Here is a 24,447-nt window from a genome sequence, read left to right as displayed (position 1 = left end):
CTGGGTTCAAAACACTGCAATACAAGAATCTAGGCATACCACAATGTAGTTTTGCACCTTCTGATTTTTGAAGGAATCAAGTTTAAACTGGGTAAATTGTCTGCTATTATTTGGAAACATTGAGGGGAGGATCCCTTGTGCTCAAAACATTGTGGTCTTTCAATAGCAAACAAGACAGATTTGCCACATATTAAGGAGCAGAATTGCAATGGTCAGTACTGAAGCAAACCCAGGTCAGAAGTGAGAAACATCTGTGCTTTTTTGTTCTGCCCTAATATGCAAGTGCTGAAGGGAGGTTTATCAATGAGACACGAGTTGTAATATACAACACTACAGCTCGTCCTTTCATTAATCTCAAATGATGATCTGGAAGTTGTTATGTGCCTTCAAATATTTTTTGTGGGTTTTTTGGGCTATGTGGCCATGTTCTAGAAGATCTTCTTCCTAACGTTTTGCCAGCATCTGTGGCTGGCATCTTCAGAGAATGCTTGCCTGGAAAAAGTGGGTCAATATATACTGTGTGAGCCTGGAATGCAGGAGTGATTTGCCTGTGTATTGTTCTGTGTGGATGGCCGGCCTCAGGCTGGGAGGCTAATGCAAACGAGGATTAATGTCTGCTAATTGGTGATCATTATCTGCTGGGAAAGCCCCTGACTCTGAGTGGTTTCCCATTTGCATTTGCTGAGTCCTTATTTTGCTATTCCTCAGGACTGGTGGCCAAATTTTGTTCACTTTAAGGGTTTCTTCTTTCCAGTTGAAATTATCCAGATGTTTGTGGATTTCAATGGCTTCCCTGTGCATTTCAATGGCCTTCAAATAGTTTCCAACTCATGACAACACTAAGGTGAACCTTCTATGGGGCTTTCTGGGGGCTGAGTGTTTGATTTGCTCAAGGTAATTTGGTGGGTTTCCATGACTGAGCAGAAAATTGAATCCTGGGCTGTGTCCACACTTTAGAAATAATCCAGTTTGACACCACTTTAATTGCCATGGCTCAATTCTGGGAATTATAGTTCATTGTGGTGCCAAAGCTCTATGACAGAGAAGGCTAAATATTTCATAAAACTACAGTTCCCAGAATTGTATAGCATTGAGCCATGGCAGTTAAGGTGGTGTAGCCACATTCCAAAATTATAATCCAACACCCAAACCACTATGCCGTGTTGCAGGTACACAGGGGGATCTGCCAAAAAAAAAATGGAGGGGGAAGAGTTGGGGTGCTTAATTCCTAAATGCATAAGGAAAACAGAACACATACTACTAAGGAAGTGTCATTCTACTAGCATATGGTGCTTGATCTGCAATGGTTGGCAATGTCAGAGCAAGACACCTTAATGCTTGCAACAGACCTTTCTTTGCTTGCTTTACACTCAGATTCCAAGATCATCCTGACTATGCTTCAGGCAACCATTGTTCTGACAATGAAAGTCACCGGACTGGACCTATAATTTCTTAATAAAAGTTTTGATGTTCACTTCTGTGCCTGAGTTTCAGAACTTTGGTATGATGCTGGGTTTAACAATAGTACAAATGTGACTATATGTGAAGTCGAAGGCTTTCACAGCCAGCATCCATAGTTTTTAGTGGAGTTTGTGGGCTATGTGGCCATGTTCTATAAGAGTTTATTCCTGACATTTCGCCAGCATCTGTGGTTGGCATCTTCAGAGAATGCCAGTCGTAGATGCTGGAAAAACATCAGGAATAAATTCTTATAGAACATGGCCACATAGCCCGAAAAATCCACAAAATACTAAAGAACTAACAGTTTGATCCCCCTTTTACGACACATGAAACTCACCATGTGGGAAACCACTTCTGCCTAACAGTAAGGCTGACTCTGTTCTTAAGAGTGGATTGAGACCAGTTAGGGAAAAATATGCCTGTAAAATGGAAACACTGCACCTTCTTACACATACTTGCTCTTTATCGAGAAATGGCTGCAATCAAGTAACTGCAGCACAATCCTATGCTTGGTTACTTGGCAGTATGTCTCATTGTTTTCACTGGCTTCCACTGCACCAAAAACATCTGAGGAAGTAGACTGACATCTATGCAAGCTCATTCTGCCAATTTCTTTCTTTCAGTTAGTCTTAAAGATGCTACAAGATCTCTCTATATACTGTTTTCAATGGGGTTTGCCCCCTCCTGGCAAGGACATACAAAATTGCAGAACCAAGACTAAAATTCTATGTACACTTACTGGGGAGTAAGTGTCACTGAACACAGAGAGACCTATTTAACAAGCAAACATGCACAGGGTAATAAATGGAAGCCTTGGTAAGATAAACATGCATTCTGCCAAACTCTAAGTTCAAAATTGTCCCATCAGATTTATTTTCTGTGTTTGTTTCAGCTCTTGACATGCCAGGTTAATATATCTGTGTGTGGAATTTCGACAGTAATTTTCAAACCATACTTAGACACCATATCAGACTCTTGATGATAATAACATTTCCTTTAATCTTTTCACAGGTGATTAGTAAAAGCTATCTTTCAGATAGCACAATTATACATATGCACCCTTCCATTTTGCTTTACCATAGGGTCTGTCATCTCAAAACAAAATTATCTCAGGTTCACCCCTTTCCTCCAGGCTTATTGTTGGCACTGCCAATCACCTTGCTAGTGACTACTGACCTGATTTTCCTATGCCTTCTCTATTGCTGAAGACGCCCCTTATCTGGCAGGCAATCTATCATCTCTCCTGTTTGTTTATTAAGTTTCTTGCTGCTGCTTCTCTGTTATGTAGGATTTTGTTGTTGTGTGCCATCAAGTAGTTTCTGACCTATGGCGACCCTAAGGTAAACATAGCATGGGATTTTCTGGGGCTGAAAGTGTGTAACTTGCCCAAGGTTACCCAGTGAGTTTCCATGGCCAAGTGAGGAATTGAACCCTGCTCTCCAAAGTTATAATCTAACACTCAAACCTCTAAACCACACTGGTTCAATGTAGTCCTTACAGCACCTAATACCAAAAAACAGAAACCAACTAAATGCCTTGGCATGCTGTTTTTCAAATGCTGTAAGATATAATACACCATTACATAGCAACTATCTAGGAGGCTAATTACATTATTGCATGCAGTCCACCAAACAGTATCAGATATCATATGCCAATGGTTTTCAAAGGCTCTTCTGGAGACTTCTCCCAGTTCTCTGAAAACTAAGTAATATTCTTCAGTAAGAATAATCAGTACTTGAAAGAAATGATGTTATCTGTAATATCTTGCTTTTCGAAATGCAAAGGTAAAACAATGCCCTTGTTTCCACATATTAACATTGACACTAAAATGTTGAAGGAATGTTGTGTATGTGTATTCCTCATGATTTAAAAATTTTAAATTATCACAGTGGGGCAGAATTTGCCCATTTTTCTATTTTTGGGTATGTTTGGGGGAAAAATATATATTTCAAAACAAATTGTTAGTTACAGATTGCCAAAGCATTACTCATAAAATGACAGCAACATGGTATACATTTTAAAAGTAATGTATTAAAATTAATGTATAAAATTAAAACATAATAATAATGTCCAATGCTTTGAGGATAATTTTAACCATTACTGTACATCTTCCCTCCCCAACTATGGCTGAATGTAGGATATTGCTTGCTACAACATAGAAGAATATCGCACAGCGTTCTGAGAACGTTCTGGGAACCCGATGGGAATGGAACGCATTTCAGTTTACCGCATGTACGTGTTCCCATCAGGTTCCCAGATCGCTCCTGATGTGTTCCACATGCGTTCCAGGGTGGGGACGGATTAGATGTGTTCCCAGCGAGCTGTAACGTTCTCAGAACATTCCATAAGAAGTCTGTTCAGTATTATTATCCATTCCCAATTCTGTTCTCTCATTCCTCCATCTCCTGATAGGCTGAAACAATGCCCTTCTCTTTAGTCCTCCAAAGTCCTAGAGTGTACTAAATTTTTCATTGCTCTCCCATGTATGACGCGCTGCCCTCTTTGACAAAACTAACATAGATTTTATCCTATTTCCCCATATATATATATATATATATATGCGCGCACACTGGCAATATGGTTCTAAATGTAGTGTGTGTATATATGCATATATTTAAATATATGACTCTGTATGTGTCTGCTTTCTGAAAACACAGACACACAAATACACACACACACACACACACACACACAGAGAAACTATACATAAAATGGCTAATGTGTGCATATTTGTGTGTGTGTGTGTGTCTTGGTTTGTTCTGTGCACACACCCAAACACCCAAAAATACAGACATATTTATATAGATAGAATTCATGGCAGTAACTTTCACAGGTTGAATGTTTGCAAACTTAAACAGAGTCTCAAAAGTCGAAGATACAGTGTGGATAGCAATGTGTCTAAAGACATTTTTCTGTAGCGGTGTGTTAATGGCCCGCCTCTGTTGGCTGTACGCACCATACAGCATGATATCAAAGGGCAAGGGTTTATAGGACATCTAGGGACAGTGGATGCAGTGATATGGATGACCGGACACTACAACAGGGACAATCGTCCCAGCAGAGAGGAGGACCCTGATGCAGTTTTGTTTTTTGCAAACATCTGTCGGCCTCAGAGGATGTGGTGGCTCGATTCCCTCCGTGCTTTTGACAGATACTTCTGGGGCTGGCACCGGCTTGGCATTGCGGGCTTCTCTCCCCTTGGGTCAGATGTGGGGAGAGGAGGAGACTATTGGATGGCCAGGTTTAGGGCATTGAAGCCCACGAGGCCATAGGGGAAGAGAGCCCTCAAAACGAAATATGCATGCGCTACAGCAAAATGTTATGGGAACGTTCTCAAGAAAAAGGGATGCGCTGTGCGGTAAAATGCATTCCTGTAACGTTCCCATCATGTTCCACTTTCTTGAATGTGATAATACCCATTCCCAGAACATTCCCAGAATGTTCCATCTCGTAACGTTCTGAGAACGATATGCGATAATCTTCATAGTCTCAGTCCACAATGGGTGATGGCAAAACATAGAAGTTTACCACACTGAGGATAAAACGTTCCCCGATGCGTTACAACGGGCACGAGTGGGGCCGCGCACAGAGTGTGATGGGAACCTGATGGGGCCCAGAAACTGTTTCGAAACAGTTCCCAGAAATGGCGTCCCCTGGAACCCGATGGGAACGCGATGGGAACATGCGGCAGCGGCGGCGGCATTCTCTGTGCGGTAAACTAGCGTTCTGGGCCCCATCGGGTTCCCATCATGCTCCGTGCGTGGCCCCACTTGTGCCCGTTGTAACGCATCGGGGAACGTTTTATCCCCAGTGCAGTAAACTTCATTATAGTGCTCTTGTGAACTGCAGTCTAGAGGGTAGAATTGTAAAATCATAGATCATAGAGTTGGAAGATCCAGGGCCATCCAGTCCAAGCTCCTGCCATGCAGGAATTCACAATGAAAGCACTCCTAGCAGATGGCCATCCAGTCTCCGTTTAAAGACCTCCAAAGGAGGAGACTCCACCACACTCTGAGGGAGTGTGTTCCACTGTCAAACAGTTCATACTGTCAGAAAGTTCCTCCTAATCCAAAAAAAGTCCAAAATCCCTTTCAAAGATCCTCTGCAAGAATGTGGTGTGACAGACACACCTTCAGAGGTTCACAGACACATCTCACAGTATGGAAAGTGTTCCTTGAAGAGTAGTTGATTCATTGGTAACCATTGCACAGTATGACACTATATGTCAGTGGTCCATACTGTCAAGCATCTCATTCTGTTGCTTATCAACAATTAAAAAAACCCTGTAAGATGCTATTGGTGGCGTAGTGGTTTGAGTGTTGGACTACCACTCTGGAGACCAGGGTTCGATTCTTAGCTCAGACATGAAACCCACTGGGTGACTTTGGGCAAGTCACATGCTCTCAGCCTCAGGGGAATTCATGGGCAAACCTCTCCTGAAGAAATCTTGCCCAGATTTGCTGCCCCTCTTCCAGTGAGGTCAGATCTTGGTTATCTCCTGTATGAACAGCAAACTGCATGAGCAGCCTTAGGGTCACCATAAGTCAGAAATGACTTAAAAGCACAGAACACACACACACATGCACATACGCGCATACACACACATTGGCCAAGATACTATAAAATTCCAGCAGAGTTGAAAGCTTCACAGATGTTGCTACACTGGATTGCTCCACATGCACTTCAAGCTGTTGGGCAATTCTCCTAGAGCACCTGATTGCTCAACACCTGGTTCTTGGGCGGTCTTTGCATCCAAGGCATCAGTGGGAGGGGTGACTTGGGAACTTACTCGTGGCATTTCAACAGTCCCAAAGTGTCTTAGCTCCCTAAGAGCCACACACTGAAGAAACACTCTAAAGCAGTGGTTTCCAACCTTTGGTTCTCTATTTTTTGTGGACTTCAGTTCCCAGAAGCCCCAGCCAATTTGGCCAACAATCAGGAATTCTAGGAGCTGAAGTCTATCTGGAGGATCAAAGGTTGGAAACCACTGCTCTAGATAGAGCTAGCCTGTGACTGAGGGCTGAGTGGTGCTCCAGTGAGCTACTTCTTCCCCTGGCAAGGCCATGCAAACACAATGGCTACAAGTACAATGGCATGATTTGTTGTTCATTGCTGCTACCCCTCTTCCAGTGGGGCCAGGTTACACAGTGTGTAAAGTTGCCAATATTCAAAGAACATTTTATTTTTTTAAAAAAAAATCAAAATATTTCACAATTATCTGGACAGTATGGATAGTAACTCTGCAAAGGAGAACTTTGAGAAACAAACTGGTTCAGCTTTATGACACTGTCACAGTGACTGAATAGCATGTGGTTGTGTTATGTTTTAACCTAAGACCGATCAAACCCCACAACATATGCTAGGAAGTATAAGAATGCCAAATATAAAATAGTCTGCATTCAGTTTGGGTCTGATGGTTGCTCAAGATGCTGTGAAAGGTATACCGTATATACTTGACTAGAAATTGGCTTCATGTATAAGTCAAAGGCAGGTTTTGGGGTCAAAATTGTGGATTTTGATGTGACCCATGGATAAGTTGAGGGTAAAACTTAGAGGTAATGCAACAAAGTTAAAGCAAAGGAAAACAGAGCCCAAAATCTTACAAAATTCTGGCAGGCATAACTGTTTACGCTCACTCTCAAGCTAGATGGGTGAGGAGGGAATTATAGTAAATCATGGCTGTGTGGGGTGGGGAAGTGATCAAGCACAGGAGGGGCTAAGAAAATGCACATGTCGAGAATTCACCATAATTTGCTTATTAAAAGAAAATCTAACTGTTATTTAGAGTTCTAGGTATAGCAGAGGGGGAGAAGAAGGAATGTAAAAATGTGGAAAATGACTATGAGAATACTATATATATATATATATATATATATATATATATGGATGTTTGTGTTATGCTTATTTTTATTTCTCTGTACAATCATAGTAAACAATAAAAATAATAAATAAAAAAAGAAAATGCACGTCAAAAAAGGATGACAAGGCAAAGCAAAGAAAATGACAACTACATTAGCAGTGACTATAGCATTTAACTTTAATGTGATAACTTTGCTTGATTTTAACTTAGAAAAACCAACAAACACACACAAATGTCATTCAAATCCTCAGAAGCCCAATTGTTCTCAACACTTCTTTGAGAGGGTAAAGTGCTACCACTGCTACCATTTTTCTGCATTAAAAAAGTCACAAATGGTGCCACAAAAGAGAGAGTAGAGGGGGTCAGTGTTTCTTTTAGGTTCTCCCAGGACAGACATAGCTCTTGCCTTTCACCACTCTATTCAGAGAAAGGGACGGTTCCTTTTTTTTTATAAGAGTTAAAGTACAGTACTTACATTGATCAGTGGATAAGTCAACCCATGTTTTTGGAGTCAGTTCTTTGACTAAAATTTTTAGGCTTATACTGTACATGAGTATATACCATATATTCATATATGGTATATACTCATGTATAAGCCTAAAAATTTCAAAATGGTATATACTCATGTATAAGCCTTCAAACACATGAAGTTGATTTCTGTAGTATGCAGAAAGGCCCTTAATGATTGCAAGCCCAGACTAGTGTAAACAGCCATTCTCTGCAGCAAAATGGCAGACATGCATCTAGGCACTGCACACTTTTAACTGGTATTAAATTCAGACAAGTTTTATCTCTTGAGACATACCCTGTCACTATGGCTAGCATAAATCATTATGACAGAAACACTGTAATTAGAGCTCAAAAATTAGATGCCTTCCAGAGGTTCATAAATGGGTATGCAGTGAGACAGCCAGAATTCTGTATTACTATCCTCCCCATCTGATCAAACATCTCTTATTTTAAACTGTACTTTTCCAGAGTACTTTTCCAGCAACAAATGCCAGAATAAATTAATTAAATTATTTCACAGTGGGTGAGAATAATACTATAGATAATGTGTAGGGAAATGGAACTGCATATCCAGCAAAATTGATGGGTAGTACAGAAAATGCAGAGTTCTTACTAATTTTATTCTGTCAGGTCAAGATGACATCCTTCAGAGAAGCATTTTTGATTCAATAATATCACATTTTCATAAAATTGTGGAAGAAGTCTTGGAGATCATGTGCTCCATTGCCTCCTCATAAAATTGTTTTGGGTCATAGACTCCTTTGAGAATCTAATGAAAGCTAAGGACCTGCTTCCCAGAAAAAAAAATGCACTTATAATGTAATTTTCAAAGTAACAGGGGAAAAATCATATAGAAAAGGCCTTCTTTTGCTCAGTCTACAGACTCTTTGAAGCCCATTTGTGGATCCCTGAAGTGTTCATGGGCTGCAGGTCACAAAACTTGGATGTACTCTCTTGCTTAGCACAAAGTCTGCAAAGCAAAAACCTAAGAAAGGGCTCCTCAGCTTCTGCTTAAATACCAATGTAGGAGAGATCAGTCTTTGAAGCCCAGTCTTGCTTTGCAGATCCTGCATTAAGCAAGATTTGTCTACATCATGACATGAGGCCCATAGACTCTTCAGAGACCCATGAATGTGCTTCAAAGAGTCCAGTAGAGACTATCATCTCCACTGTTGGATAGTTCTTACAGCATTTCACCCTCTGATTATACAGTTGGCCCTTCTTATACACGGATTTCTTATACACAGATTCAAGCATACATGGTTTGAAAATGTTCAAAAAAAGTATAAATTTCAAATATCAAACCTTGATTTTCCATTTTTTATAAGGGACACCATTTTGCTATGTCATTATATTTAATGGGACTTGAGCATACATGGATTTTGTTATACACGGGGGACCTTGGAACCAAACCCCAGACAAGGGTCCACTGTAGTTCTTCCAGCTACAGTAAGAGCAAATGTGTTTGCTCTCCTTTACATATGGCAGCCCTTCAGCTTTTAAAAGACCAATGACATTCAAACAACTATATATTGTTGCTGTGAAAGTATTTTTCTCTTTCATTGCCAAAAGAGTCTGCATAGTGGCATCTGATGAAGAAGGGCATCAGGGCATACACATAGACTCTGGGGGCATTGGCAGCAGGTTGGACAAAATGGCCCAGCCCTCTGGTTCTATGATTCTAGGTTCACAATGAGGTTTCTTGCCTTCCCTGCACCCTAGCGATCACTGGCTATAGCAGCCTGAATAGAGAATCTGGTTTGCCATTTCTACATTAGTTGCACAAATTTCCTCCTCTTGCTGACACCCCACTGGCTCTCCCTCCCTGGAATGAGGAGGAGCCGTAATAACAAACACTTGAACATAACCCCAAATTCCAGCCCAGTGCCAAACGAGAAGGAACATTACTCATTGCCACCATGTTGCCTCCCAGACATGTTGAGACAGCCCTGCAAAGGTATTTGCTTTTCTGTGAGTTCTCTTTCTTCACCTCAACCAACTGGCCTAGCAAAAGGGAAGTTACTATATCGACAAACTTGTTCATATTTTACATTTTATGGTAGAGTATGAATGACTAGAAACCACAGAGTATCATAACTCAGGGTGTTACGCTGACCCACCCTTTCGGTAAAACGAACCAGCCCAAGAACTAAATAACATCTAGAGATTAACAATTTGAGGCCTATGGAATCAATCCTTTGTTGACTGCCCACATATAATCCAGTAATGGTTCTTCCTGGCTAAATTTGGACAAATGCAGAGAGTTGGATACTTGTTTGGAGGTGCTCTGGGCCAGTGACCACAGCTAGCATCCTGGCAGAACCCAGTGATGGTAAAGTTAATCCCTGTTTTGGTCCTCCTGCCTTCCCAGCCATAGGAGCCACAGCAAAGGTGTCAAATTTTTCACTACAACCCAGGGCAAAGCGTGCAGCACTGCTATCCCAGATACTCGGGGCTAGGGCCAACCCAAGTCAATTTGCTACCAACCTGAGGCCAAGCAATAAATAGCACCCCTACTGAAAATAGTGACCAAGTGACCAAGTTATTCTGACAAGAAGCAGATAATACTACAAGTACCTCCCACCCCTCCCCAGCAGTAAAATGCAATACCAACAAATTAAATAACAATCTGTTACCCTTTCATGGGACCCAAAATCTTTTACTCGAGACAGCTGCCTCACTCTACCTAATGGTAAGAATGACCCTTTCTGGGCCACTGTAAGGAATTTAACTTCTGTTGGAAAGCTTTCCAGACACAGCTGGTACTGCAAGATGCTCCAGAAAGGGCCCACTCTTCATGACCTGGCCAGAGCTGGAGCATGTTCAAAGGAGGTAGACCAAAATGGTGAAAGGTTTGGAAACTGTGGCCTATGTGAGAAGTGGCTTAGGGAGCTGGGCATGTTTAGCTTGGCGAAGAGAAGGTTAAGCATGATAGCCATGCATAAATATCTGAAGGGATGTCATACTGAGGATGGAGCAAGATTGTTTTCTGCTGCTCCAAAAACTATGACCCAGAGCAATGGATTCAAGATACAGGAAAAGAAATTCCACCTAAGCATTAGGGGGATGTTCCCACTAGGGGAAACCCCGCGTTCTGAATCGAATCCAAGGAGTGGCGTTCATATTAGGATCCGATTTAAACCTAGAACGGTTCTAGAGCAACCCGCAATCGTCCCCACTACAAATCGAATCGTAGAGCGGGATAAAAATTTAAATCGAATTTTCCTCATTTAACACGTGTTAAAAAAACACTAGAGTCCAACCTACGTTTTTCCATTGATTCGAGTTAGGAACCGGAGTACAGTGGTACCCCGGGATACGAATGCGCCGGGTTACGAATTTTTCGGGATACGAAAAAATCCCATAGGGATTTATTGCTTCGGCTTACGAAGGTTTCTTCGGGTTACGAAAAAACCGCGGCGCTATTTTCCGCCACCGGAGGGCAGCAGAGAGCTATTTTTCCATTAGCGCCTATGGGAATTCGGCTTACGAAGGTATTTCGGGTTACGAAATTAACCGCGGAACGAATTAATTTCGTAACCCGGGGTACCACTGTATTTAAATAGGAATGACAGCCTTTGAATCGGGTTGGATGGATGGGAGGAGCGGACTGCGGTGGGGGCTGTCCTTGGGGGAGTTGCCCTTTCTGTCCCCATCCGTCGTGGCTGTCGCCATTTTTTCTTCCCTCACCCCTTTGTTCGCTGTGGTCTTTCAATAAGAGATAAGGATTATTTTTATTTTTTATTTTAATGGTTTACAGGCGCTTAATCTCTTCAGCGCTTTAAGCGCCTGCATCTGCAAAGGACTACAAGGCTTCTCCCGGTGGACTGCAACCTCCCCTCTGTGTGGGGAGAGCCCATTTCTAACAGAGGAGAGGCAGGAAGGGAAGGCTCCTCTCCAAGAGGCATTCCCTGCCCGCTTGGGCTCTGATCTCGCCCAGGCAGGGAAGGGAAGGCTCCTCGCGAGGAGGCATCTGATCGCGCCCAGACAGGGAAGGGCTCTGATCAATTGGGGGGGGATAGAGCCTTTCTCCCTCTTTCTCAAACGGAATCGCTCTCCTCAACCCTGGAAGAGGCATCTTGAAGATTGCTCCCTCCCTGCTTTGCCAGACCCCCATTGATCTGTGGGCTCTGTGAAGGGATTCTCCCTGGCTGTCTTGGGAGACATGAAGAGGGGATGCTGTCATGCAAAACCTATCCCATAGTTCCTCTGGAAAGAGCTTGGGTTTCCTACTAAATTCGGAGGGAAAATGTATATAAGGCTGACAGCGCTTATGACGTTTGATCGTTTAAGCGCCTTGATTGGTTCATTTAAAAAAAACCGCCAAAAATACATCATTTCACAAACGGTCAATGAAATGGAAACGCTGACGAAAGTTAAATCGCTTCCAAATAATCCGGGTTAACGTTACGTCATTCTGACATACTATTGATTGACAGCTCCAAATAAGGTATGGAAGAGAAGAATCGCTTTATTTAAACACCGATTTCATGCCAAGTAGGAACGCTTGCAGGTAAAAACTTCGATTTAAATAACCAGATGGGAACGAAGAATAACGCGTTTCGGAACGCGAGATAACACCAGGGTTATTTTGAATCGGTTTTATTAAAAACGTTGTATTTTAAATCGTTTCAAATATTAAGTGGGAACACCCCCTAGGAAGACCTTCCTGACAGTAAGAGCTGTTTAACCCTGGAACATGCTGCCTCAGAGAGTGGTTGAGTCTCCTTCATTGGAGGTTTTTCAGCAGAGGCTGGATGGTCATCTGTCGGGAGTGCTTTGGTTGTGTATTCCTGCATGGCAGGGGGGTTGGACTGGATGGCCCTGGTGGTCTCTTCCACCCTATGATTTTATGACAGCTCCCCTCAAACCCCATATCATCCTTAGAGCTCCTATTTTGTGAGATGACACCACAAAATAAGTTCCCATACATTTACTTCTCCCATACTGTACAGTAGTTGTTAAATCCTGATTATATAAACTGGTTCCTCCAGAACAAATGCATAATCTTTGCCTTCCTCTATGTAACTGTCTTCTTATGTTCACTTGGCAGTTCTTACGGTGTAGCTCTCTCCCACCTTTCTCTTTCCAGAAAATATCTGCTATGGAGGAAAAGATGGAATAGGTACACAGTATCTGTTGACAAGCAACTCTACAAGATCCTGTGTAGGGACTCAAGGCGGCGAACAACAGATTTAAAACAATACAATTTTAGAACCGTACCACATAAATATTAAATTAAAAAAAATTCTTTTAAAAGTTAAAAAAATTATGAGTTAAAATAAAATGTTACAATACAAACTATTAAAATACAGTATATATGTTGCTTCTAGTCTGAGAGCAATAGAATAAGAAGTCCTCTACATGAGCTCGGGGGTTAGTGCTTATAGTGCTTATATGTCTGACATTTAGTGCTTATATTGGCTAACAAAATAAGAACACAAGAATAGCAATAGCAAGTAGAATCATAGAATCATAGAATCATAGAGTTGGAAGAGACCACAGGGGCCATCCAGTCCAACCCCCTGCCATGCAGGAAATCCAGATCAAAGCATCCCCGACAGATGGCCATCCAGCCTCTGCTTGAAGACCTCCAAGGAAGGAGACTCCACTACACTCCGAGGGAGTTTGTTCCACTGTCGAACAGCCCTTACTGTCAGGAAGTTCCTCCTAATGTTGAGGTGGAATCTCTTTTCCTGCAGTTTGCATCCATTGCTTCGGGTCCTAGTCTCTGGAGCAGCAGAAAACAAGCTTGCTCCCTCCTCAATATGACATCCCTTCAAATATTTGAACAGGGCTATCATATCGCCTCTTAATCTTCGCTTCTCCAGGCTAAACATCCCCAGCTCCCTAAGTCGTTCCTCGTAGGGCATGGTTTCCAGACCTTTCACCATTTTAGTCGCCCTCGTTTGGACACGCTCCAGTTTCTCAATGTCCTTTTTGAATTGTGCCGCCCAGAACTGCACACAATATTCCAGGTGGGGCCTGACCAGAGCAGAATATAGTGGCACTATGACTTCCCTTGATCTAGACACTATACTTCTATTGATGCAGCCTAAAATCGCATTGGCCTTGTTAGCTGCCGCATTGCACTGTTGACTCATGTTCAACTTGTGGTCTACTTGGACTCCTAGATCCCTTTCACACGTAGTTTCATTCAGCCAGGTGTCCTCCATCCTATATCTGTGCGTTTCGTTTTTTCCGCCCTAAGTGCAGTACCTTACATTTCTCTGTGTTGAATTTCATTTTGTTAGCTTTGGCCCAGTTTTCTAGTCTGTTCAGGTCATTTTGAATCTTGATCCTGTCCTCTAGGGTATTAGCTATTCCCCCTAATTTGGTGTCATCTGCAAATTTGATAAGTATGCCCCCAATTTTGTCCTCCAAGTCATTGACAAAGATGTTGAATAGCACTGGGCCCAGGACAGAGCCCTGTGGGACCCCACTGGTCACTTCTTTCCAGGATGAAAAGGAGCCATTGTTGAGCACTCTTTGGCTTCGGCCAGTCAACCAATTACAAATCCATGTAACAGTTACTTTGTCTAGCCCTCATTTTACAAGCTTGTTTGCAAGAATATCATGGGTACATTTACAAGAATATCATGGGTACAAGTACATTTCTATACCGCTTATCAGTGCACTTAAGCATTCCCTAAGCGGTTTACAAAGTGTAAGATAATTGCCCCCAACAAGCTGGGTACTCATTTTAGCCACCTCCTCGGAAGGATGCAAGCCTGAGTTGAGCTTGAGCCCTTTTGCTGGTATTGAACTTGCAACCTTATGGTTTTGAGTGAGTGGCTGCAGTACAGGCATTTAACCACTTTGCCACCAGGGTTCCAGAAAAACTCACCAAGGGCCTATCCTCTTTCCCACAGTGGCTAGTGAAATGAGTTTTGAGCCATTTCAAAACTGTAAGCATGGAAGGGAACAAGGATAATCAAGGAGCCCTATTTCCTTCACCTGAATCATCTCCATGTTTATGGAAAAGCTTTTAAACAGAACTTGACGATCATTTAGGAAAATACACTTACAGAATCAATTCCACAAATCAGGTATGTGTAGTACTTTTTCCTGTTCCCCCTGAACCTACTCAACATGGTTCCTTAGATAACCTAGTATGAAAAGGGGGGAAGGAAAATTATAACTTTCTCCACACCATTAATAATTATATCAATTTCTGCAGCCCCTTTAATTATCATCCCCCGCCCCCAACCTACAAATTACCAAATATGTTCACTTTTTTTCATAGGGAAAGTGCTTCTACCCTTTGGCCATTCTGGTTCCTCTTTTCTTCTCTTTTGCCAGTTCTATGATATCTGCACAGCCCTTTACTTAATTCCCCTACTTGCACTTCCATAATGGTTCAACTGTGGTTCCAGTTTCATCTACAGTGAAGACTATGGTAATAATTCCTTTGGCTTCTGTGTAATATTCTTCTCCCCCTATAGCAATCCTTTACCTTCTTTGACAACTATTGGTTCAAGCACTTTGATGGCTGTTTTTCTCTTTCTGATATTGTGTGAACTAGTCATAATGGACACAGGAGTCAGACTGTCACGTAACATAGAACTAGCAGACTATATCTATGGTAGTTCCTATGTTATGGTTACCACCATGAGAATATATGAAGGGCTAACCAAGTCTAGAAACTGGTGAGAACCCATCTGCCATCATCTGCCTTCATATATAGACATTAGATTGGCTCAGAAATCAAAAAATTTAGGGATATTTCAGTCAATTCATAATGAAATATGAATTGGCCAACATCTTTTCCACTCTATCCCAATGTGCCTCCTAACTTCTTCCCACCCAAAATCTTACTCATCTCCTAGTAGAGGCTCTTCAGGCTGTATAGAGTTCTCATTATGGAGATTTGGGGCTTATGGGGAGGTAGCTAAGATGGGAAATTCTCTGGGCTGGATTTTATATTGCTATAGATGAAGAAGAGGAAACTATAGGTGATGTGATGATGGCCTTTTTTCTGGAATGTATATGTTAAGTAGCCTGAAGTCTGAACCCAGGTCCAAGCCTGAAGATATTCAATAACATCCACAATCTGCTTGCTTATGAGCCAAAATGTCAACAGACCAGAAACAGCTGTCAAATGGATACAGGAAAGACACTTTCTAAGGAGATTAGTGCATGGAGAAATAATCCCGATATAGATGCAGCATTGAAAACTCAAAACTGGGTATTATCTCATGCACCAGTGGCCAGGTGAGTGCAACCTGGGATGCAGATGGGACCCCAGTCATGTTTATTCAGTAGCTTCGGCAGGATAAGCATGGCTGGAGTCTGGGCTACATCTGGTTTGCACTTACCTGGCCGCTGGCATATGTGATAAAACCCTGTTTTGAGTTTTCAACTCTGCATCTGTATCAGAAGTATTTCTCCATGTGATAATCTTCTTAGAGTTTGCTCATCTGTTGTTATTTTTCTTTTCAGTGCACCCTTGTCTTACACAGAGGATCTGTTCCGGACCCCCTACTTAAAGCAAATACAACAATGGGGCACGGGTGTGCACACCATTACCAGTTCCATCACGTGGCATTCAGCATAAGCTGAAAGCCGTGTATACCCCTCCCCCCCCCCCCCCCCCCCCCCCCGGTATGATGTGGCTGCACTGTATTTTTGTCTTTCTGCATTAGGGTAAGATCAACCATCACAACAACCATCCAGCATCAGCCCAGTCCATGTCAGTTCCTCAGCAAAAATTCATCTTTGTCCCTGCACCCAAATTTGTATTTCTTCTCATAAAAAAAACCTTCTGCAAAAGACTTCAATTCCTGCTAATTATGCAATCAGTTTTGTATTCAGATGGTGCTACTGCTTGTTCCCAATGTCCAAAAAGGCAATGTGTACAAAGATTACACAGTCTCTGAATAATAATTGTATTTCTATGCTAGATCCTATTTGGAAGCCACCAAGAAGCCTGCGATGATCCTGTCATTGTCTTGTCAGTGAGGTGGAATTGTCCCGTCCTTGGCCTTCATTTTGCATTCCACCACAATTCCACCTCACTGACAGGTTTATGACAGGATCAGAGTGTCAAGTGTATATGTCTTTCGCACAATCTCTGTCACGGATCAGATAAGGACAGGTTCGCTCCCATCTGATAATCTCCACAGCCTCATGGACACTGTGATGGAACGGTTATTTTAGGGGCAAAGCAAATGGGAAGGAAAAAGCAGCCCGAAGGTGCTTTTTCAAACAGTGAGTCAAGACCCCACTGGCTGCACCACCTGCTCCCAAGGTGGTCTGCATGCACATGCCATGACCTCATGGTGTGGCTTCAGGCTGTGTTGCTGGGTATTTATTTTATTTTATTTTATTGATCATTTTTTTCTTGCCATCCATGTGCACCATTGCACAAAAACAGTGGTGACAACTGCCTGCTGCTAAGATGCCATCCCATTGAATGGCTGACCCCCCCACCTTGATTGTGCACACAGTCACATCTGCAACCCTCCACTGGAAGCTGGCAATGCACTTCATGCCCCCCCCCCACATGCTGCCTTCACCTCCCCCCCTTCACCACATGCTCTTGGACTGTCTGATTTGTGTATGTTGTATTTATATCCATTGGAGGCATCACATTTTTCCTTTTTTGCATTGCCACTCTGACTGATTGGATACAGCAGCTCTGCCCTTTTTAAATGTGCACCTCCACTAGTACATTTATATGCAGCTTTACGGTAAGGATGGAGCGCGCTCTTTTGGGACCAGTCTCACATCAGAGCATTTATATGCACAGTTGAAGGTGTGCACTTTCTGGGCTAGAGCTGTTTATTTTCGCATCTTTTTAGTATAGCTTTCTCCCCCTTAGTGCAGTAGCAACATGGTTTCAGGCTGCTTTGGGGGGCATGCGTTATCTAAACACCATGCCCCTAAAGCAGCCTAAAACGGCTTCTTTTGGCCCATCTGTTTGACTCCTTAGTTAAGCCTGAAGGTACTAAATACGCTAGAGCCTGTTGCACTTAGTGGAAGAGCTTGGAAAGACTTCCTTGACTGAATCACCTCACGTAAGATTTCTATGGAAATCCCTAAATCTACACCAACAGCTTCCCCTGGCTTTGAAGTACTAATCATCGATTTTAAGTTTGGGTAAACAAAGGCCTTTTAAAGTGAAGCTGATTAGAAAACAAAAGAACAACCAGTAGTTCCAGAATATATTAATAGCACTGTTGTGAAAACTCTAGCCAATAGTAATATAAATCATGCTGGTAGTCAAATCACTTCAGCCTATACTGGAACTTCACATTTCTAATGTGTTGCTTATTATCCTAGATCACCAATGGGGAATATGTGGTTGCTGCCACAATGTGAAGTATTGTTGGAACTGCATTCCCTATCAGCCCAATCCAGCACAGCCAAAATGGGGTGATGGGAGTCCAACAGTATCGGGAGGGCAATCAGTTCTCTCTCCTTGTAACAGATTGACATTATGGAATTAGACAGCAACAGATCTGACTTTGAAGGTTTCAAAAGCTAACAGTGCAATTCTAACAGTGCCTTTTCAGAAACAAGTCCTACTGCATGGAGGAATGATAGTGGTCAGGCATTTCTATCCAGATAAGAAAGCAGTTGGCCTAAGCTGGTAAGTTCACTAGGCAGGTCCAGCTCCATCAGGGCCAGCCTGAAGGAAGGAGATTCCACCCTCCATAACTGCAATCTGCTGGCCTGAGAGGAAGGAGACTCCGCCCTCCATAACTGCCATCCGCCAGCCTGAGAGGGAGTTCACCAGGCAGGTCCAGCTCCATCAGGGCCAGCCTGAAGGAAGGAGATTCCACCCTCCATAACTGCCATCTGCTTGCCTGAGAGGCAGGAGACTCCGCCCTCCATAACTGCCATCCGCCGACCTGAGAGAAAGGAGACTCCGCCCTCCATAACTGCCATCCGCCGGCCTGAGAGGGAGTTCACCAGGCAGGTCCAGCTCCATCAGGACTAGCCTGGAAGAAGGAAGAGCCCTCCCTCCAATATATCTGCCTTGGTCCAGGCCTCAGAGGGAGAGAAGAACCACTGGACCTCATCCCCTTTCCCTCCACCATTCCCTTCTCCTTTTGTTTCGTGTCTTTTAGATTGTAAGCCTGAGGGCAGGGAACTGTCTGATTAAAAACAATAATTGTAAGCCGCCCTGAGAGCCATTAGGGCTGAAAGGCGGGATATAAATGCCTAAATAAATAAAAAAAAATAAAAAGGGACTCCATGCTAATTCAACCACTTTACTTTGGGCAGACATCCTTTTGCCACAAGTAAAGTGGTTCAATTAGCATGGAGTCCCTTTTTACCAGCTTAGGCTGGTGTACCAATTGTTTTTGTGACATGGGCTTCCAGTACCCAAAGTTGGGTATGCAGACATCCAAAGACCGCAGACCTGGCCTACCTGTCTCTCCCTAAAGACTTTCCTCAACAGCTTCTCCAACTTGTCAGGTATTTATCCTAGCAGACAGTTTCTATTGCTGTCTGGGGATTATGGGAGCTGTAATTGGCTGGGGAAGGCTGTTCTATAGACTCAAGGAAGGGGGATGCGATATGTTTTTTTTAAAAAAATATGTGAACATTGGCAAAAAGTAAAAACAGACAATATAAGGACAGCAATTTACAATGAATTTGGGTTATAAAATATTAATTATCTTTGGTTCATAGGGGCAGTTGGAGTGTATAAATTTCCTTTAACAAAAATTATTATACAGCTCTGCTAATAAATTATTTACATTTGTAGTCCATCTTTCTCCATTGACCTCTACATTGCTCTTCTCTCCCCCACTTTATCCTCACAACAACCCTGTGAGGTAGATCTGTTTCAGAAACAATGACTGGACCTAGATAACCCAATGAGGGCTTAATGTGGGGGCTTGAACCTGAATCTCCCATATCTCAGACCAACTTTAGAGCAACTAAAGCACACTGGCATTCATTTGATTAACTGGTCCCTCCTGCCTTTTAGTCAGTTGTTTACTAGCATGAGCATTGCCTCAGACACAAAATACATGTGTTAAAACCATCTCAAATGCATTATAATCTTCTCAAAAGAACTGAAATGTGAAAGTCACAGAACTGATGGCCACTGACCAGAATGCATTATGCTTAAGAAACCTGTTGGTATAGCAGAACTTTATTTATCTCCCATGTGATTCAGAGTTCTGCATTTTTTGGTGCAAGACAAGACTAGAGAAAATATAGAGACAGAGAGTGCACCAAATCTGTGCTTTATGATGTTTTATATATGCATGCACACACATCCTTTTGACTGTTTTAGTAAATGCACTGTGTGTCTTCTCAAACACCTCTCTCAGCCAACCCATTTAAAATAATTAAATCCCAGATTTTGGTATTTATGCAGCAAAACCACACAACGATTCAATTTTTCCTATCACATGAGGGGAGATGAATGCCCCTTTCAAGATGCTCCTTTCTTTTAAGGATTGCAGCTGCTGCAGAAGGCACATGCTTCACAGCCTTTACCCCACCTCTAGAAGCAGTGGCATCATTGGGGGGCTGCAGGGTGTGTGGACCACACGAGATGACACCCAAAAAAGGGGTGACACAGCTGAGCCCTCCTTTCCTTTCAATGCAGGAGTAGTGTGTATGTGCCCTTGCCAGCTGTTTCATCCCTGAGTTTCCTCCTAGGGAAGAAAGCCCAGAAACAGAGGAATGGAAAAGCACATGGGTACCCTTCTCACACTGGGTGACACTATACTTAGTGATGCCACAGGTTAGGAGGAGAAAACCATGAGAGAGTCATGGAAAGAAATGAATCTGAGCCACTTGGGCTGGTAACACAATCCATTTTGAGCATTAAGGTATGCTTCCGCCAGGTCTTTTCATTTGTGCCGAGATCCTCAGTTTTACATGCTGAGCAGAATGGAACTGAGCTGTCTGCGTTGTCCAAGGACCACTGCAGAGGTCAGAAGTTAACACTGAAGACTCTTCTGCTTCTTGACAGGTCCTTTACTGTGCAGTCCTATACATATGTACTCAGTAGGAAATCCAGGTAAGTTAAATATAAAAGTGGTCTGGCCTAAATACGCTAAAGGTGCCAGATCTTGTCTGATCTTGGTGGTAAGGATGGTCAGTTCTGGTTAGTACTTGGATGGGAAACAGTCAAGGAAGACCACATATTACCAGCTATATTTCAGAGGAAGGAACTGGCAAAACCACCTCTGAGTATTCCTTGGCTAGGGAAACCCCATGAAATGCATGAGGTCTCCACAAGTCTACAGCTGACTTGAAGGAACTTTAAAATACAATAAGGGAAAAGAGAGTGCAACTTCCATAAAGACCATGCTGTTTTTGAGATTTTGGGGGGAGTTGCAGTCCAAAATGTTACTTTTCCAAGCTCTATTGCTATTTCTTTTCCCACTTTTGCCAGTCAATACGAATTCAACTTCTCCCTTAATAATTTCAAAGAAAGAGGATGATTTCCTGCTGTGCCATGCCCAGCTGTGCAAAAAGTAAAGACTTCACAAGTCAGTGACTTACTTGGCTTGCTTGACTGGGGATCCTCTGTTTGGGGAGCTTCTGCTCGGCGAGCCTTTGCCCACCCCTTTGAACATCTCGGAGGCGACTGAAGCTCCCCTCTCTTGCTGTCTGGAAGGCTTTTGAGGAAAGGGGTGGCTAGTTTTTGGCTGCCTCTGCTTGTGGAGATCTGCTAAGATGGAATGACAGGAGAAGGTCTGCAGATTGTTAAAAGCAGAATCTGGATGGCTCCTCCCCAACCTGAAGGTGATCAAGAGCAGAGATGAAAACTTGCCCTTTAAAAAAAATGACTAGAAAAACCAGTTTATGACTGAATGAGAAAAGCCTAGAGGGAGAGTAGGAGACCCCACCCTGGACTGGTACTCAGAAGAATGTGCTTCTGTGCAAGCCAAGACATTCCCAGCTAGATTCACACGGTTTTTGCCAGCTATTTCCCATGATTCCACAGAAGCTAATTTCCAAGCAGAAAAGTAGGTACATGTACATTTATAGCGATGTACAAAGTGCATCTTTGCACCTTCCTACTAGCACTTCTACATTGCTACTGTCTCAACTGCAGATTCATGGTATGACAAAAACACTTAACAATTCACTTTGCATACTGCTATATCTTAGTATGTGAATTTTCCTAAGTAGCTACCCCTTCAAACAGGAAGAAAAAAGGACCCCATAAAATAGGCGTGAAAATAAAAGATCAAGACTCAACACCTCAAATAGAGAATTATTAGAACAGAGCTAAAACAAAGTCTCTGGTTGGAATCAGGACTATTGAGTCCCCAAAAAATATTTTTCAAGAACCTTCCCTCAAACTGTTCACCAGCAAGAGATCTGCATGATGGATGGGAGCATCTGTGGGTGACTGTGGGCTGGCTGGGGAATCACCTCAGGGCTAGGTGATCACTTTGGACTGAGCAGGAAATGGGATTTCCAGCTGTGAAAGAAATGGAGAGACCTGAAGTATCTTCTCTCACTCCCCTTACCTCCTGTGGACCAGGAAGAGACTGGAAACTTGCTCTCTAGGGGTGCTATCTGCAATGTTTCTGGAAGCAAGTAAAGGGAGCAGGCAGGTGGATGGAGTGGAGTGGAATCCAAGGTGACCATTTGCTGCAGTAGATGGGGATGCTCTCCTCTGCCTAGAGCAGCCTGGAGCCTTGCTTGGCTGGAGGTGGATGACCTTAGCAGCTGTAGGAACAACTCTTGAGGAGTCCAGCTTCCTTTCCTGGTCCACCCAACAGCAGTTTTGTGCCCTAGATGGACCAGCTAAAAATCTTTACACGGCATTTCAAATTTTGTATATCTTGTACTATTTTCTTTAAAATGTACCCATTCTACAATGGAAGTCCAAAATAATAGACAAACAGCAACACTACTGAGAAGGACAAATAAATATGCAGCATAATTGAGCTCCAGCCTTCCCATCTGTTACTCAAAGAAATTTGAGGGGGACTGGGAGGCCCCTACCATGTATGTCAACATAGCTTTAAATTTGGGGAAATTAATGTTGCAAGAGGCTATGTAACCTTTAGGACCCTTGCCATCTGTGTATACTGGTAAGAACTGAGAAGGATTCCAGGTTTGAGTGAATTAAGAACATTTTATTTAGGAAAAATGCAAGGTGCAACCACACACATACGACAGCAATTCAAACAGACACAGCATTCAGAGCTAACTGAAATGAAAATATAGAAACTGGAAAGAAGAGTTTGAGGGGTTTTAAGGAAGGCAATATTTACTTGTCCAAAGAGTAGACCAGGGAAAGCAGGAGTGGCTCAATTTGAGGGCAGGCAACACAGAACGTACCTGCAATGCAGCCTGGGTTAACTGTATGCACAGAGACTAAGTTCTCAGGACCAATATTTATACTGTACTTAAAAACTAGCCTCTAGGGAAATGTCATCTTGGCCCATTCCTCACAGGCAAAAAGTACGTACTAGGTACGTACTAGGGTTACGAAAGGGCGTCCCTTCCGGACGCCCTAACCCTAGTACATACCTAGAATGTACAAAATGGTGGCGCCCTGTATACATGGGCGCTGCCATTTTGACGTCGCGGATGCTTAGCGTCCACATGTCGCGGCTCCCTTATAATGCCGCAAGCGCGCCGCCAAAACAAGCGTCTTTTGGGGGCTTCTTTTTTGGCCAACGAGAAGCCTTGCCTTTTGGAGGCTGAGGCTTTCTGGTGGCGGAAACGGAGGCACCGGCAGACTGCCCTTTTTGGGCGGTCTGTAAAGTGCCCTTGAGAGGTAAAACGCTCCCCCCACAGTCCTATACAAATGAAGACTCTGCTCACTGTTATTTTATTATTGTAGTATTGTTTTTAGATTTTTATTGTCTGTAATTTTAATAGATGGAATTGTTTAATCCTTTTTTAAGGGGGGGAATTGTATATATTGTATTTTTTAAAGGTTGTACGCCGCTTTGATTGTGGAAACAAAAAGCAGGACATAAATTAAAGTTTTATTTATTATTTTATATTAAAAAAGACTTGATGTTCTTTCCTAGGAATCTACAATGGGATTCTAGACTGGCTGATGGCTTTAACTTTAAGGTGACAAAAACAGTGATTGGATGAAGACAACTCCAGGGTAGAAGGACAGGGAAGTTGGCTGAATACATGGCAGGGGGCAGACAGAAAGAACTGGCTTACTATGTCAGGGCAGTGAGAACAGCTTTGTCTCTTGGTGAAAAAGGAAATATACAGGACGTGGGGGAAGGAAGGAGGAATTAGTACACCCATTTAACCTTGATAGTATTATTACTTGGATTGTCCACATGCCCTTGGGCCTTTGGCTTTTTTTTCTCCTGGGAACCCAATCTAGTGTTCCAAGTAGTCATCAGGACCTCTCAAGAACTTGCTGGCTCCAGATATGAAATATAAAGATATGGAAACCCCATACAGTGCAGGATATGCAAAGTGTGCTAACACCCTATTTGGACTGCCAGACCATGGAAATGTGTACAGGTTGGGTCTCCCTCCCTTAACCAGAATTCTGAAATGCAAAATACTCCAAAATCCACAACTGTCCACAGGGGTGGGCTTAGATAGTGAAACCTTTGCTTTCTGATAGTTCAATGTAAACAAGCTTTGTTTCATGGACAAAATTATTAAAAATATTGTATATAAATTACTTCCAGGCTATG

At 42.7% G+C, this 24,447-nt stretch overlaps 1 protein-coding gene across 1 annotated transcript in view; it reads right to left on the bottom strand.

The window, feature by feature from the left end:
- Positions 1 to 21,460, bottom strand: part of EVPL (envoplakin) — a 51,857-nt gene extending 30,397 nt beyond the window's left edge. Inside the window, 1 exon segment of the mRNA XM_042454353.1 lies at positions 21,311 to 21,460. Within this exon segment, the coding sequence (XP_042310287.1) occupies positions 21,311 to 21,384 (74 nt within the window). The 5' untranslated portion in view covers positions 21,385 to 21,460.
- Between the last annotated feature and the right edge of the window lie 2,987 nt (positions 21,461 to 24,447).

The sequence above is a fragment of the Sceloporus undulatus genome, chromosome 2 (assembly GCF_019175285.1).
Source record: "Sceloporus undulatus isolate JIND9_A2432 ecotype Alabama chromosome 2, SceUnd_v1.1, whole genome shotgun sequence".
Classification (NCBI taxonomy): domain Eukaryota; kingdom Metazoa; phylum Chordata; class Lepidosauria; order Squamata; family Phrynosomatidae; genus Sceloporus; species Sceloporus undulatus.
The sequence above is the reverse complement of the archived record's forward strand: the minus strand, read 5'-3'. Positions and strand labels throughout refer to the sequence as shown.